This window comes from Scylla paramamosain, chromosome 19 (genome assembly GCF_035594125.1).
Source record: "Scylla paramamosain isolate STU-SP2022 chromosome 19, ASM3559412v1, whole genome shotgun sequence".
NCBI lineage: Eukaryota > Metazoa > Arthropoda > Malacostraca > Decapoda > Portunidae > Scylla > Scylla paramamosain.
In genome coordinates this window covers 17,408,642-17,426,000 of record NC_087169.1, presented here as the reverse complement: position 1 = coordinate 17,426,000, position 17,359 = coordinate 17,408,642, and the positions used below count along the sequence as shown (strand labels likewise).

Sequence of the window (17,359 nt, the reverse complement as noted above, 5' to 3'; positions counted from 1 at the left end):
CTCTTTTCATTGCAAAACAATGAAAAATGTCCATATTCCTGTCAAACTTTACTTTTGTGGCTTTAAAATTTTTTTTTTTTTCCGCAGAACAGCAAAATTTCATAATTTTCACCATTTTTGGACAAAAAAAAAAAGAAATTCAAATGACAAAAAAAAAAAAAAATAAATAAATAAATAAATAAATACTTTAAAACTTCTGAAATTAACTTTTAGGATTAAAAATGAACAGTTTTTTTTTTTTATTTGCGTAAATACAACAAATCACTTTCACGTATGAGCCCCAAAATGTAGTCTCAATCATGTTTTCATTGAAGGATCCCTGATATCTCTGTTCAAAGTTCATTATATCTTGGTGGAAGCGCTCCCCTTGTTCCTCTGAATATGCCCTCATATTCTCCTTGAAGTTGTCGAGGTAAGCATCTAGGATATGGACCTTCAAAGACATTCTGCAACCCATCTCACCACAGCTTTTCACTAAAGCTTCAACCAGTTCCATATAGTTATCAGCCTTGTTGTTGCCAAGAAAGCCCTGTACTACACCAATGAAACACTCCCAAGCTTTTTTTATTTTCTTTTCTGTGAGCTTCTGTAGAAATTCTGAGTACTCCATAATCTTCCTTACTTGTGGTCCAGTGAAGATATCAGCTTTCACCTTTGCCTCTGAAAGCTTAGGAAAGAAGTCTTGAAGATATTTGAAGGCAACAGACTCCTTGTCAAGAGCTGCAACAGACTGTTTCATGAGACCCAGTGTGATGTGTAGTGGAGGAAACAAAACCTTTTGAGGATTCACCAATGGCTCATGTTTGATAGTGTGTGCATTTTGTCTCTTGTGATGTGTCTTCTCAGGCAGCCAAAGCAGAACTGATTGGTGGTCTGTCTATCTGTCTGTTAGATTTGCCACTTCATGGAATGGTGCGGCCCTTAACTGCCTTAAAGGGGGCCCACATGATTGGTGGTCTGCAAGCCCTCTACTTTTATATTGTCAAGCAGTACTTTAGAATATTCTTAGTTTTTTCTAGAATGTGTTCCAGAATGTTCTCAGTTTTTCTAGAATATTCTTAAACTTACTTTAGAATATTCTGAATCATTCTAGAAAATTCTTGTAGATTCTAGAAAATTCTTGATACTTCTACATATTTCTACTGTATTCTAGAAAGTTCTTGAATATTCTGGAAATGTTTACATTGAATAGAATGTTCTAAAATGTTCTATAAACTTGTAAAAGTTTATGGTAGAATATTCTGTAAGACTTGAGATTTCTGAAATGTAAGCAAATTCTTCCAAACATGAGAAATTTCTTGCTAATTCTAGTCAGTTCGAGAATGATCTTATTAAAATTAAAAATCTTTAGAACACTTTTATATTCTTTCTTTCATTGTTTTAACTTATTTGCAGCATTTTAAAAGCAATTAGATAAGCAACTGAAATTTTGCAAAGGTCTTTACCTGACATGAAAACCAATAGTAGCCCATATTACGATGAAATGAGGCAAAAATTTGAATTCATTACTCTATCCACAAAAGTAAAGTTTTAGGATATTTTCTTTTTTCTATTTTGATTAGATGAAAATAACGAAAATTATGGTAAGTGTCAAGGACAAGACAAAAGTGAAATTTTCTTACGTAGTGTTATAGCAGAGAGAGAGAGAGAGAGAGAGAGAGAGAGAGAGAGAGAGAGAGAGAGAGAGAGAGAGAGAGAGAGAGAGAGAGAATTAAATTTCATATAAGGTCAATAAGCAATATGTAAATATATATTCTGTTTGAGATCAATCTGGGTTAAGGGGCAGTATCCCAAGAAAATCAATCTTCATGCCATCTTTCACCTGGTACAGTTTATTTCTTTCTTCATCTTTATGCACGTGTATGTGTAAGTACATGTGGACATGATCTCCTCCACCCATATGTCCGCCCTAAAGACAGCTTCCCACCACTCATCCAAGTCCACCCAAGTTGAAAACACTGTGTAATCTGATTTGTGTGTATGATTACCCATCTAATTCCTGGTGGCACAGCACAACACCACTATTGCAGACTTTTGTGGTCACAGGTATGTTAGGCGGCCTGAAAGCAACAGCAAAAACAGGAAATGAGGCATTTCCCTATACTTTCAATGCTCAGCTTGTAATGTTTTGGGGTCTAGGAGAGGTAGGGGAGACAGTGAACCGATTGCGCGTTGGCTTCACATGCGAGACGTCATGCCGACTCCTCCCATTTTGCCTCCATGCATGTCACTTGACCACACTACACAGGCGTGGGTCCCTGAGCGCAAGGAGACGTCACAGCGCGTCAGCCAATTACAGCGCACCCCGGCATTGCGTCAGAGGTGATGATGGCCAATCCCGATATAGTTGTAACTCTTCATCCGAGCCAGGTGTTAGTCTGTGTGGAATTAGAATTAGTGGACGGGAAAACTCCGCCGTTATGCTATGAATGTGTCAATGAGTTGCCTATACTATATATAATTTTCTGGTGAGAGAGAGAGAGAGAGAGAGAGAGAGAGAGAGAGAGAGAGAGAGAGAGAGAGAGAGAGAGAGAGAGAGAGAGAGAGAGAGAATAGACAAATAAACATACAGGCATAAAAAGGAGTGTTATAAATCGAAGCACCAAAATTAGGAAACATGTAGGAAAAAATAAAGAAAGAAAGAATTAAATAAAAGGATAATAAAACAAGTAAGGTGAATGACTTGTGGCTTGACGTAGTTACTCTTCTTCCTCCTCTTCTTCACCTCAGCTTTCTCTCCCTCACTCCCCCTCCTCCTCCCCCCTGTTTACAACACCCACTGGACCGTATTGATATAGCGGGGTGGCCTCACAGGATCTCCCAACACACACACACACACACACACACATACACACACACACACACACGCACACACACATCATTATCATCATCATCCTAGGTTACTGACCTTTATGGCGAGTTCACCAACGACCACACCACGCTGAATATACCGCTTCTCGTCCGATCAGTGAAATTAAGCAACGTTGGGTCCGGTTAGTACTTGGATGGGAACACCGGATGTTGTTGGCATTCCAACATTTCGACCCTAAGTCCGAGTATGGTCATATAATTAGTGATGCCACAGGGATCAGTATTAGGGCCATTGTTGTTTTTATTAAATACCAATAACCTGGAGAGTGGAATCAGTAGTGATGTTAGTAAATCCGCGTATCACACGAAGATAGGTAGATGAATTAGATCAGAATCGGATGCCATCGCCTTGCAGGCAGATTTGGATAGGATGAACGAATGGACAGACAGATGGCAAATACAGTTTAATACCAATAAATGCAAAGTACTTAGCATAGGTAGAGGAAACCCACACAGTGGTTACACAATAAACAATGTAGTTCTGGTAGGTTCAGGGTACGAAAAAGATTTAGGAGTTATAGTTACCGTAGCTCTGAACTCTGTCTAGGAAAGCAATGCACAGAGGACAGAAACAGGGTAAATAGGGTATTAGGATTAATTTTTAGGAGTGTTAAAAAGTAGAAAGCCCGAAGTAATATTAAAGTTATATTTGGCGCTGGTCAGACCTCATCTAGACTACGCTGTGCAATTCTGGTCCCCACATTACAGGAAGGATATAGGTCTATTAGAATCAGTACAAAGGAGAATGACTAAAAGGATACAGGGGATGAGGAGTATTCCTTACGAAACGAGATTGAAACTGTTACATTTACATTCATTAGAGAGACGTAAGATAAGAGGGGACCTGATAGAAGTCTTTAAGTGGTATAAGGTTATAACAAAGGGGATGTAAGCAAAATTCTTAGGACCAGTAACCAGGACAGAACAAGAAATAATGGGTTCAAGCTTGAAAAAATTAGGTTTAAAAAAGAGATAGGAAGGAATTGGTTCTCAAACAGAGCGGTAGATGAATGGAACGGACTCAGTAATCAAGCTGTTAGTGCTGAGTCAATGGGGAGCTTTAAGAGAAGATTAGACAGATTTATGAATAGGGATGATAGGTGGAAATAGGTAGGTATACTTCATACAGGGACTGCCACGTGTAGCCCTGATGGCTTCTTGCAGCTTCCCTTATTTCTTATGTTCTTATGTTCATGTACCCCCCCTCTCTCTCTCTCTCTCTCTCTCTCTCTCTCATGCCATTCGTCTTATTAAAAAAACAGGTAGATAGATAGATAGCTAGCTAGATAGATAGATAGATAGGTAAATATATAGATATATATATAGATAGATAGATAGATAGATAGATAGATAGATAGATAGATAGATAGATAGATAGATAGATAGAGAGAGAGAGAGAGAGAGAGAGAGAGAGAGAGAGAGAGAGAGAGAGAGAGAGAGAGAGAGCGGAGGTCCACATTTTCCAAATTTATGCAAACGCTGAGAAATAAAAGAAAAAAAAAGGAAAAATCATTCCCGTTAGAAAACTGGTTAAGTCGTCCATGACCGTCTCCCTTGCCCCCTCCCTTCCCCCTTCTCTCTCTCTCTCTCTCTCTCTCTCTCTCTCTCTCTCTCTCTCTCTCTCTCTATCTATCTACTACCCACATTCTTCTCCTTATCCGTCCTTCAATCTCCTCCTCCTCCTCCTCCTCCTCCTCCTCCTCTTCCCCCTCCTCCTCTTCCTCCGTCTCTTCTTCCTTCTCGTCCTGACTACATTCCCTGGATCAGTATGAGGTGAGCAGACAACCGCAGTGCGCAGCATTCATCGCTCTCTCTCCTTCCTTACAGGTGAGTGCCTCTCTCTCTCTCTCTCTCTCTCTCTCTCTCTCTCTCTCTCTGCAACGTAAAAGTGATCTTAGTGGTTATTTTTTGTTTACATTAGTGATCCCTAAGTTCCAATTGAATCACTGGGTGTTGTGGTGTTCCCTAGGACTCGTATCTACACTAATTTGCTTGCTGGAAAATTTGTGACAGCTCAAAGCACTCGACTTGTGTAGTTTCCACCATCGAACACTTGTCACTGCAGGGGAAGGAGAGGACTGTAACCGCTTAGCCACACAAAATAAGAGACTAGGATGTTTTATATAAGAAAGAATTAGTTCATAACCTCAGCAAGATTGTGAAGTGTAGGTGTAAGATTTAAGAGGAGGGTGGATGGAGTTATGGATGGCGATGATATATGGTAAGTATTAAGTATTGAGGAGCTGCTTCGTGTGGGTTAACCGACCTGGTGTATTTTATTTTCCTCCTTTTTTATGTCCGTTTTCAAGGTCAAATCGCTTCTTCCTCTCTATTCCCAGACTGTGAGGAAGATATGGGGTTTGCATCAGCTGTGTTTGTGTTGGTGGTGACGGTGGCAGCGATGGTGGTGGGCTTACCAGTGGACACATTCCAGCCGGTGTCCTACTCAGGGTAAGGCCTTTTCCTTATCATAGGAGGTGGTGATGGTGGTGCGCGCTTAACCCTCTCACTGCCAAGGATTCAAGCTTCGAGAAAGGTATCACAAATTTCCAGTCTTTTCACTGTTTTTTTTTCCTTTATTTTCCCGCAGATGGAAGGTTTTGGAGGTGCGTCTGGGGGAGGCGGCTGAGACGGCAGCGTCAGAAACCCCAACAGTGAATCTGGATGAGTTCGACGATACAACATCAGTAAACATCCTCAGCCAGAACAGACGAACAGGTTAGTAGCTCCGCCCTCCCTAGCGCCGCACCCAGCCCTCCGCCCTAAGCCTCGTTACCTTCTTGGGACTTTCATAACTACTGTAACCTCTCTTTCTGTCTCGTCTCTCTCTCCCTGCAGGTGTGGCCGAGGTTGCCGTATCGCCAGCCGCCCTGAACGATGTCACAGCACACCTGACCCAACACAAAGTTCCCTTCAGCACCAAGCTTGAAGATCTCGGCAGGTTTGTGCGTGTGTGTGTGTGTGTGTGTGTGTGTGTGTGTGTGTGTGTGTGTGTGTGTGTGTGTGTGTGTGTGTAATCCTCCCCTAAATATTTACCATTATTCCATAGCCGACTTTCTCAGGCCAGTTTGTCAATTAAGGCGGTGATTTATTTTTTATCTTTTATTTTTTCTCTTTGCAATTTCATTAAAATGTCTTCCATGCTGTGTTCTGCTAACCCTTGTGATCTGTAACTGTGCGTACGTGTGAAGCATTTCCGTGTGTGTGTGTGTGTGTGTGTGTGTGTGTGTGTGTGTCACCCTCTCAAGCAACATTCTTCCTTCTCCTCCTCCTCCTGACCACCTCCTCACTCAATGACTCACTCCCTCGCCTCTCTTCCTCCTGACAGAAAGATACAGGCCGTGGAACCCATCCTGCGCGCTGAGGCTGAGCTGCGCGGCGCCGTTACGTTCAATCGCTACATGACTTACGATGAGGTGCGTCAGGTCAAATTTCAAGATCAAATGTAACTATTGAGAAAAATTTAGCTCGGTATAAACCTGAGTGATGGAAACGCAAAACTATATGCGCATTTCTTTTTTTTTTTTTTTACCTGAGGACAAACACTTTTCTTATGGTCAAAATAGTTCATCAGTTTTAGTTTTTTATTTATTTTTATTTATCTATTTATTTTTTCATGAATTCCTTATACCAGGTTAGGTTAGGTTACGTTAAGTTAGTTTTCGCAACAGTACCTTTAGTCTTACCATAACCAACCTTAAAATACCAGCATGGAATTGAACCTTTATCTACCTCTCTCTCCCCATGCCTCTCTCTCTCCGCCAGATCGAAGCCTACGTTGTGAAATTACCGCAGCAGCATCCGACGAAGGTGAAGGTGGAGATGGCAGGGAAGAGCGTGGAAGGGCGCACCATACACCTGATCACAGTGACTGACGACGTGGCCAACAAGGACATCCTGAGGAAACCTTCTATCTTTATTGATGGAGGTGAGGTGGTGCTGGGTAACGAAGAAGAAAATAGAGGAGGACACACACACACACACACACACACACACACACAGTAAACACGAGTATTACAAAATAGTTAAACTCTCGCTTTTGTCTAACATAATAAAATAAAAAAATCTTGTACAAGTTAAAACACGAACCCAAACTAAGCATAACACTAAAAGAAAACTATAAAAAAAAAAACTAAGAAAAACACACAAACAAAAATCTGAATAAAAGCTGAAAATCCATCACCCATTCACCCATTGACCTGTCATAACCCACGCCTGCCTGTCCTTCAGGAATGCACGCCAGGGAGTGGGTAAGTCCCTCCACAGCCCTCGGCATAGTGGATAACCTTCTCAAGACTCCAGATATGACGAGGAACATTGAGTGGAGAATCATTCCTGTGGTGAACCCCGACGGATATGTGATGTCCTGGGATAAGGTGAGAGAGAGAGAGAGAGAGAGAGAGAGAGAGAGAGAGAGAGAGAGAGAGAGAGAGAGAGAGAGAGAGAGAGAGAGAGAGAGAGAGAGAGAGAGAGAGAGAGAGAGAGAGAGAGAGAGAGAGTTTATTCCTCTTTCTCCTCCCTTTCAGGATCGCCTCTGGAGGAAGAACAAGGCGAAAGGAAGATCCATACGTTGTTCAGGTGTTGATTTGAACAGAAATTTTGGCTACGAGTGGGGAGGTGAGACTACTACTACTACTACTACTACTACTACTACTACTACTACTACTCTAATTTTGTCCCTAGATATCATACACGTTCAAGGTAGAGGAATTAATTTAATATGGGAAAAAATACGTGTTAGTGAGAATATTACAGGTAAGAAGGAAAAGGTGTATTGGACATGAGAAGTGACTGTGGATTTGAGGATGAGGGAAAACATGGATATGATTGAATATTAGAGAGTTGTTACTACTACTGCTACTACTACTACTACTACTACTACTACTACAGGCACAGGTTCGAGTTCCAGTCAGTGCTCTGTCGTGTACCGAGGACCTAATGCCTTCAGTGAACCCGAGACACAAGCTGTGAGAGACGCAGTGCTAAGGGAGGCGGACAGGACGAAGGTGAGAGAGAGAGAGAGAGAGAGAGAGAGAGAGAGAGAGAGAGAGAGAGAGAGAGAGAGAGAGAGAGAGAGAGAGAGAGAGAGAGAGAGAGAGAGAGAGAGAGAGAGAGAGAGAGAGAGAGAGAGAGAGAGAGAGAGAGAGAGAGAGAGAGAGAGATTATGACCGGATCTTCATTAATTTGATTTTTTTTTTTTTCTTCCTTCTCTTCCTCCTCCTCTTAGGCATACATCACCTTCCACTCCTACGGTCAGATGATCCTGCATCCGTGGGGATATACTTCAAAAGCAACTCCGGCCAACAACATGGAGCTGGTGAGTCCTCCTCCTCCTCCTCCTCATCCTCCTTCCAGGAACCCTCGTAATTGCCAGTATTTCTCCTTCTGTTTGCTTCCATTGCGTTATTTTTTGTTTCCCTTCCATCATCCCCTCTTTCTTCTCGTTCATCTCTTCCTCTTCTTTCTCTCCCTTTTCTTTTCCTCCATCTCCTTCCTTATATATATATATATATATATATATATATATATATATATATATATATATATATATATATATATATATATATATATATATATATATATATATATATATCGCAGCATACCTCTCTTTGTTCTCTTTCTCCTCCTCCTCCTAATTAAGGAAAACACACACACACACACACACACACACACACACACACACACACACACACACACACACACACACACACACACACACACACACACACACACACCTGTCGTATACTGAAGTGAAAATAAAAAGAAAATGAAAATGAAAAAAAAAAACAAGTATTTATTTTCTCATTAATGTCGTGCCCCTTCTTCAGAAACGAGTCGGGAACGCCATGGCGACAGCAATTCAGAAGCAGCAGAGAAAGAGATACGATGTCGGGAGCGCCGCCGAAGTCCTGTGTACGTGTGTGTGTGTGTGTGTGTGTGTGTGTGTGTGTGTGTGTGTGTGTGTGTGTGTGTGTGTGTGTGTGTGTGTGTGTGTGTGTGTGTGTGTGTGTGTGTGTGTGTGTGTGTGTGTGTGAAATGGAGGATTAGGGGAAGGAGAACAAACAGAGGTGTGGAAGTTTTTCACAGAGAGAAAATAAAGAAGAGAACAAAAAGACAGAATGACAAGAGAGAGAGAGAGAGAGAGAGAGAGAGAGAGAGAGAGAGAGAGAGAGAGAGAGAGAGAGAGAGAGTGTGTGTGTGTGTGTGTGTGTGTGAGTGATCTGACGCTGGTGTTCTCCCGCAGACGCCGCCGCGGGAGGCTCGGACGACTGGGCTGCGGGCGTGGCCAAAATCCCCCTCTCGTACACCATTGAGCTAAGGGACACAGGCTCCGGGGGATTCCTTCTGCCCACGTCTCAGATCACGCCCACGGTGAGTCAAGATTTGTGTTTTGATTTATATGTACCTGCATTAGAGATTCCTGTTGATGCCAAATAGTTCAGTAGGTAGAAAGATTTATAAACCAGACTGATTTAGGGATAGATAGATACAGCTAGACAGAACAACGGCAACTGACCAGGGTATTTTGATTTTTTTTCCCTATGTCGATCTCCCTAACACAAAAAAAAAAAAAAGAAAAAAAGAAAAAAAAAGAAAAAAAAAATGAAGGCACTAACTGAAAGCATATCTGCAATACACTAAATCTCTCAAACATTTTCCATGAACTTACATAAATTGTGATAGAATTACCAGCTTGTTCAAGAGATACGTGACAAAATTCTTCGCAGACTTAATGAATCATTACACAGCTTAGTGGCAACATTTTCCATAGACTCAATGAAGCGTGGCAAGACTTCGCAAAAACGTGGCACACATCTCCGTGGACTTGACGAAAAGTGACAATTTTTTCACGTAGACTTAATGAAACATGGTATAATTCCCTCATAGACTTAACGAAACGTGACAAATGTTTACCTTAGACTTCTGACGCTTTGGGCTCCATGATATTTTAGTCACATTCTAAACCTACCTCACAATCAAATCTAATAATTCCTTGCCTGGAATTAATGACACCCTTTGATAACTTTAAAGACATCTTCCAGGAGGACAGACAGACAGGCAGACAGCAATGAAATTATAGATCTGTCTCACAATAGAATTAATGAGACCCCCTGATAACTTTTCAAAAATAACTTCCGGATAGGCAGACAGACAAGCAGACAGTTAAACAAACACACACACAAAGCTGGCTGCATTACTGAAAGAAAAATACATAGCAATAGAAAGTCTAATATCAATGCATCTCATCCTTACACCATCTTCCCTTCCCTTCAGATTACTGACGCATGGGTGGCAATGAACACCCTGGCGAAGGAGGTGATGAAGGTTGCGGTACTTCGAGAACAGCACCCGGATTTCCCCAGCAGGAAGGTTTTGAGGATACCGAGGCCACACAGGAGGGAGATTTCCAGCCTCCCTCACGAGTGAACCAAGAACCTGAGGGTGAAAATACCGAAGTTCAGAGCGAGGGAGTCGAACCTGCGGATGAGAACCAGGGAAGCCAATTACCAGTGAACAGAAACCAGGAAACAGCGAATGAGAACCAAGAGAGCCAGGGACCAGTGAACAGAAACCCAGAACCTGCGAATGAGAACCAAGAGAACCAAGGACCAGTGAACAGAAACCCGGAACCTGCGAGTGAGAACCAAGAGAGCCAGGGACCAGTGAACAGAAGCCCAGAACCTGCGAATGAGAACCAAGAGAGCCAGGGACCAGTGAACAGAAACCCAGAACCTGCGAGTGAGAACCAAGAGAACCAAGGACCAGTGAACAGAAACCCAGAACCTGCGAATGAGAACCAAGAGAACCAGGGACCAGTGAACAGAAACCCAGAACCTGCGAATGAGAACCAAGAGAACCAAGGACCAGTGAACAGAAACCAGGAACCTGCGAATGAGAACCAAGAGAGCCAGGGACCAGTGAACAGAAGCCCAGAACCTGCGAATGAGAACCAAGAGAACCAGGGACCAGTGAACAGAAACCCAGAACCTGCGAATGAGAACCAAGAGAACCAAGGACCAGTGAACAGAAACCCAGAACCTGTAAATGAGAACCAAGAGAACCAAGGACCAGTGAACAGAAACCAGGAATCTGCGAGTGAGAACCAAGAGAGCCAGGGACCAGTGAAAAGAAACCCGGAACAAGGAAGTGACCCCCAAGTACTAAGAGAAACACAGGCATCAGCAGAAACGATTGAAACGGAGACGGAGGAAGCACAAGATGAAAACTCTTCGTTGGAAACTTCAGGAACTTTAGAATCCTTGAATGAAGCACCACGAAGCCCCGAGACCCAAAGTAGCTTCCGACACGCCCCTGAAAGATGTGTTCACGTGATAACCTTCCATGACGACTTATCAGAGAGCAGTGAAGAGGAGGAAAATGGGAGTGATGAGTGAGAGGATGGATAAAAATGGAAGAAGATTAGTTTATTGAAGATAGGAACTAGAAAATGGTTTGTCTAGTTTGCTTTCTCTATATATTTATCGGATTTGCTTCGTTTCTTCTTTCTGTTCCTGCTCCTGCTTCTCCTCCTATTGTTCCTACTCCTCCTCTTCCTTTTGTCTTATCGTACTCATCTTTGCGAGGAGATAAACACATTCTTATCTTATTCTCTTTATCTTTATGTCTTTTGCTTCGTCATGGTGAAAAATAATGGAAGATTACTAATGTTTACGATGATGATGATAATGATGATGATGATGATAATGATGATGATGATGATGATGATGGATATAACAGCGATGTAATTTTTGTTGTTTGAATTGTGGTTGTTTCTTTGTTTATTTATTATTGATACTGTTACTGTTATTATTGTTGTTACTGTTGTTATTTATATCACTTCTAGCATCACTACTACTACTACGACTACTACTACTACTACTACTACTACTACTACTACTACTACTACTACTACTACTACTACTACTGCTGCTGTGATTGTTGCCAGTTTTGTTAATGTTGTTATTGTTATTTTCTGTAATTGTTGTTTAGTGTTATCTCAATTAATATCACCAATCAGAAAGCACTGAAATTCATTGGTGTCTTTGACCGAGTGACAGACAGACGAAGCCGCACAGACGAAAACAAAACAGTCATACAAACAGACATAAGTAAGAAAAATACAAACAAAAAAAAAGAGAGAGAGAGGGTGGGAAGAGGGAGTCGGACAAGGGGGGAGATGTCACGGGAAAGGAGTGGAAGGGAGGTGAGAGGGAGTAGTGTCATTTCCTGGCGGGAAAGCTGAGGGTAACTCCCCGCAAGAACACCGGTAAAGTCCCGTCTGGGTGAACGGATGACGACGCGATGATGACAGGAGGAGGAGGAGGAGGAGAAGGAGGAGGAGGAGGAGGAGGAGGAGGAGGAGGAGGAGGAGGAGGAGGAGGAGGAGATAGTCATAGGAATGTATAAATGAATAAGAAACAATGGCTACAATAGATATAAATGAGATAGCAAGATAAAGAAAAAAAGAGTTCAAAGAAGTAAAACTAACATATGCATGAGAGAGAGAGAGAGAGAGAGAGAGAGAGAGAGAGAGAGAGAGAGAGAGAGAGAGAGAGAGAGAGAGAGAGAGAGGAGAAAGACTCGTTATCAAACTCAAATTTAGGGAGAGACTCAAGTATTTCCAGTAGCGTCGTAACACAGTAGGAAACAAAAAGAAAAGAGAGACAGCTGGTTAATCTCAGCCCCTTGCCGGCCACTTCCTGACTCCCGCGACCCGCCAGTCAGTCCGTCAGTCAGTCAGTCAGTCAAGCAGCAACCACGACGCCCTCCACACCAGTCCTCCTCCAAGTCAAGTCCGCGTCTTCCAGGTGAGTCATCCTCTACCTGAATAGTCACTTTTTTTTTTTTTTTTAGTTCATCCAAGTAATTTTTATTTTCATTCTCCATTTATATTTCTTTTTCTAGTTTTTCATTTCCACGATTTTTCCTTCACTCATGGTTCAAGTAAGTGAAGTCGTCTTTCGCTTAACTGTTTGCCTATTCACTCATTCTGTTAGTTATTCATTTAATTCATCAGCCTTTTTTTTTTTTTTATGTGAATTTTGAAGATGGTTGATGGCTTAGGTTACATTCACAACTTTAAACAAGGCCTTAAGACTCCTCTCTCTCTCTCCTCCAGCTTGCGATGTCATGCACACAGGTAGTGATGTGTGGCCTCCTGGTATTAGTCGCCTCTCCTCCAGCGAGGGGTGGCGTCCCCTGCACGCTGCCACCCCCAGCATCTGTTCCCTCACACTCGTCCACGGAAGCTATCATGAAAAATTCGGAGGCCTCCCCTTCCCTCCTGACGATGTTTCCTACGGCGTGTGGCGACCTGAAGATGGTGTCGGAGGAGTGGGTGCGGGTGGAGGGAAGTGACAAGACGTTGCAGTGCCTTCATCAGTTGCCTGAATCACGTGGGAGAGTTATACGGGACGTGTATTGGTTTGCATCGCGCAGCACTGACATAATGGTTTATTTGGGCAACTCCTCCGAGGTGGTGCTGACGTGGGACTACCTAACGGCGGCACAGAAGGCGTGGGAGGTAATGTCCCTGGTAGTAGTGGTGGTGGGACTGGTGGCGGCGCTGCTGGGGAACTCTCTAGTGCTTGTTACAATGTTAGCGTCAGGCCATTCTGATGCACTGTGGATAATGCGTGCTTCCCTAGCGGCTAGTGACCTTCTTCGGGCTGTCACTGTCATGGTCCTCGCAGTGCATGACACCATTAGCCTCATGACGCGGCACTATGATGCAAACACGACGCCCTCCCGTGCAGATGATGTTGGGTTCGTGGTCTTCGTGGGTGTGATGTTCTGGATCACCACGTTGGCGTCCGTGCAGTGCCTGGCGTGGCTAAGCGTGGAGCGGGTGTTGCTGTGTGGGTTCCCTCATGTCTGCAGCCATCTCACCGTCAGGAAAGCGGCAGTCGCCTCGGTCATAGTGTGGCTCCTGGCGGCGTTTCTTCCCCTCGTGCTCTTCCTCCTCACTCAAGGCCCCGTCACTTATTGGGACCCGGCGACGAAGCTCACTTTTTTACTTCCAGGCGGCGACGCGGAAGGTGCTGCCTACGTGGTGCTGGTTGTTCAATATGTGTACTTGATTGTCCTGTCGCTCCTCACCGCCGCCGCCTCAGGGCTGGCAGTGTGCGTCTTTCAAGGGAAGGCGCTGCAGGAGAACGACGACGCGGAGAGACACACCCCCGCCTCCTGCGTCTGGAGAAAGAGAAGGGACGACCAGACCATCCACTTCACCCTTTTCCTGATGCTGATAACCTTCCTCCTCTCCGTGCCTCCCTTCCTACTGTCCTTCCTCCTGCAGTACCTCCTCCCTTCCGCCTTCTGGAGCCACAGCCAGGCCCTGCACTGCATCCTCACCTGGCTCTTCGTTTTCTCCTCCTCCTGGCAGTGGTACGTGTATAACCTACGCAGCAACTTCTTCAGGAGCCACGTGGCGACGCTCCTCCTGCGATGTGTCTGCCTGCCTGAGTGCCTGAAGAAGCGACTTAGGTTCACCACGCCCTCCACCCTCTCGCTCGAATGGGGCCACGCCTGGTACGACTTGCACGCCTTCATCAGGAGAAAGTCAACAGTCCTGCAGAATTCTGAATGCGGTGGCGTAGAAGGGCGTCAGGAGAAGGTTGAAATTTAAATTGCGTCGATGCAGCGAGGTCATACAACGTCGGCTTGGGTTACAAAAGTGCTACCTCTCCCACCGACAAGCCGCTGTGAATCAGGATCGAAGTTGTGATCTCTAGGGCGTGAGTCAAACGTTTCACCAAAGAGCAACGTGTAGGAGATGGTGCATGAGTAAGAATAATAGTGAACTGTTTATAGTGTCGTCATTGTATTCACCACTGTCATCACCATCATCACCATTCTCATCAAAATCAAAGGAGTAAAAATTATGGTAAGGATGAGATGGTGATAGTGTCATCCTTTGTTATTCACTGTTATCATCCCCATCATCACTATTCTCATCATCAATATTACAGTCATCTCAATAATCAGCAGAGTCATCACCACCATCAATATCACTATCATTCACATCAGCTTAATCATCACTATTAACTCTTGAGAAATTATATGAGTCTCCCCTGAATGAGTGAGCGAATGAATGAATAAAAAAAAGTTTAAAAGCTAGATTCCGTTTTCTTTCGAGTGCTTTCAGTGATTCACGAGACTTTATTTTCCAGTTTTTTTGTCTTTAAATCCAGCTTTTTTTCTCTCTCTCTCTCTCTCTCTCTCTCTCTCTCTCTCTCTCTCTCTCTCTCTCTCTCTCTCTCTCTCTCTCTCTCTCTCATCCTTCTTCTTCTTCTTCCTCTTCTTCTTCTTCTTCTTCTTCCTCCTTCCTTCCTTCCTTCCTTCCTTTCCCTTCTTCCCACTTTAACCCAGAAACCGACCTTGAGGAGGAGGAGGAGGAGGAGGAGGAGGAGGAGGAGGAAAGTGAAAGCTCTTCCTCCTTACCTGCGGCATCTCACCTGTGAAAGGAAGAACAGAAACACGACCTGGATTTAATAGCTGTCTCTCAACACACGCATAAACACACACACACACACACACACACACACACACACACACACGTCGTTCCAACCATTTATTTTTCTTTATTTTTTATTGTTTTTACACGTTGGGAGATAAAAAGTATATAAGTTTGTATGACGTGTGTGTGTGTGTGTGTGTGTGTGTGTGTGTGTGTGTGTGTGTGTGTGTGTGTGTGTGTGTGTGTGTGTGTCGCTTCTATAATGGTACTAGTTTTTGTTGCTCTACCGCGTGGCGTGTTGTTGTGCGTCACCTGTTGCGGATGTTCATCACTTTATCTTACTAACTGTGTGTGTGTGTGTGTGTGTGTGTGTGTGTGTGTGTGTGTGTGTGTGTGTGTGTGTGTGTGTGTGTGTGTGTGTGTGTGTGTGTGTGTGTGTGTGTGTGTGTGTGCGCGCGCGCTTGCTTAATCTAACTGCCCATATAAATCTGTCCACCAGTATGCCTCTCTCTCTCTCTCTCTCTCTCTCTCTCTCTCTCTCTCTCTCTCTCTCTCTCTCTCTCTCTCTCTCTCTCTACCAGATTTGATTATCACCTGTTAATTACCTCTTATATAACTGTGACCAATTTAACCAATCCAAACCTAACCTAACAATCTTGATGGATAACCTGCCTCCCCTTGCTTTCCTTTTTTTTCCTCTCTTTCTTTTTCTTCATTCTCTTTTCTTTTCCTCCTGTTCCTCCTTTTCTTTCTCTTCATTGTCCTGCCCTTCATTTTTTTCTTCTTTCTGTTTTTCCTCTATACAAACAGCCTCACGGGGATCAAGTCCGTTGTTTGTTCTTTTGTGATCCATTGTGATCCTCCTCCTCCTGCTATACTATCCTGTCTCTTAAACCGGTAGTTGCTTAAGAATTCATTTCAAAACAGCTACACAAAGACAGAAACGTATGTTGTTCTAGCATTCACCACCACCACCACCACCACCTCCTGAATTATACAACTAGAAGCAACAATTAAAAGAAAAAAAAAACCTACATGAAATCCTGAGTAATGCCCCTTTTACTACAGGACTCATAAAGCTTCCTCGGTTTTGCGCCTGTAGAGGAATACCATTTGAAATAAACATTGCACCTTAACCTTTTCAGTACGAGGAACCTACTTGTAAATCTCCGTTACTGATAACTGCACGGTACTAGATCGAATGAAGTGCAGTTTTTTTTGCGACTACCTCTCACTACCTGTGCCTGCCTACGTGTTAGGAGAGAGTAGAGGACACGAGTGAAGGGGTGAGTGAAGGGGTAAAGGAGGGAAAGGGATGTGAGGGAGGAAAACACAAGTGAGTTAGAGGGAGATGCGAAAAGGTGGTGTGGGGTGCAGGAAAAGGATGTGACAGGGGAAACATGTGATAGATGAGAGGAAAGAACAGTTGGAAATAGGAGAGGAAAGAGTAAGAGGAGAAAAGGTGAGAGGTGAGAGGAATGAACGGATGAAAATATAAGAGGAAAGGAGTGAGGGAGGGAAAGCAGGAGTGAGAGATGAGGGATAAGAATGTGAAAGGGGAAGAAAAAGAAAAAAAATGAAAGAACGTAGAAAATGGGTGTGTAGGCGAGGGAAAGTAGTAAATGGAAGAATAAGAAGAGAAACGGCATAAGTGAAGTAATGAAGGCGCAGAAAGAAGATAAAAATACAGAAGAAGAAGAAAAAAAAGTGAGAAAAAGGTGATGGATGAAGAATATGGAAATAAAAATAAACAAAGATAATAACTAATGAAATGGACAAAAAATGAAAAAAATAAAATAAAAATAAAATAGAAACACTGGGAGCAAATGAAAAAAAATGCAAACAGGAAAATAAATAAAAAAATCTCAACAAGAAAAAGAATGAAAAGAACAAGACAAGAAGCAAAAGGTAAAAGAAAACGGTGTAGGGGTGTGAATGGGGTCGAAGAAAAGGATGAATGAGAACACAAGAGGGAAGGGAAAGGAGGAATTAGCAATAGGTGCGTGAATGGGAGATATGCAAATAGCG

General features: G+C 43.3%; 2 protein-coding genes and 1 pseudogene across 2 annotated transcripts; all 3 read left to right on the top strand.

Annotated features, from left to right (window-relative positions):
* The first annotated feature begins 2,923 nt into the window (after window positions 1-2,923).
* LOC135110082 (5S ribosomal RNA) lies at window positions 2,924-3,030 on the top strand (annotated as a pseudogene).
* A 1,550-nt stretch (window positions 3,031-4,580) lies between these two features.
* On the top strand, window positions 4,581-11,902 carry LOC135109796 (carboxypeptidase B-like). Its single transcript, XM_064021463.1, has 13 exons — window positions 4,581-4,698; window positions 5,211-5,322; window positions 5,462-5,589; window positions 5,710-5,812; window positions 6,200-6,287; window positions 6,637-6,799; window positions 7,102-7,247; window positions 7,398-7,488; window positions 7,762-7,877; window positions 8,099-8,188; window positions 8,700-8,784; window positions 9,116-9,243; window positions 10,147-11,902. The coding sequence occupies exons 2-13, from the start codon at window positions 5,225-5,227 to the stop codon at window positions 10,297-10,299; spliced, it is 1,389 nt and encodes a 462-aa protein (XP_063877533.1). The 5' UTR covers window positions 4,581-4,698; window positions 5,211-5,224; the 3' UTR covers window positions 10,300-11,902.
* Window positions 11,903-12,549: 647 nt separating this feature from the next.
* On the top strand, window positions 12,550-14,631 carry LOC135109795 (neuropeptide FF receptor 1-like). The gene is made up of 2 exons (XM_064021462.1): window positions 12,550-12,680; window positions 12,992-14,631. The coding sequence occupies exon 2, from the start codon at window positions 12,998-13,000 to the stop codon at window positions 14,498-14,500; it is 1,503 nt and encodes a 500-aa protein (XP_063877532.1). The 5' UTR covers window positions 12,550-12,680; window positions 12,992-12,997; the 3' UTR covers window positions 14,501-14,631.
* Window positions 14,632-17,359: the final 2,728 nt, after the last annotated feature.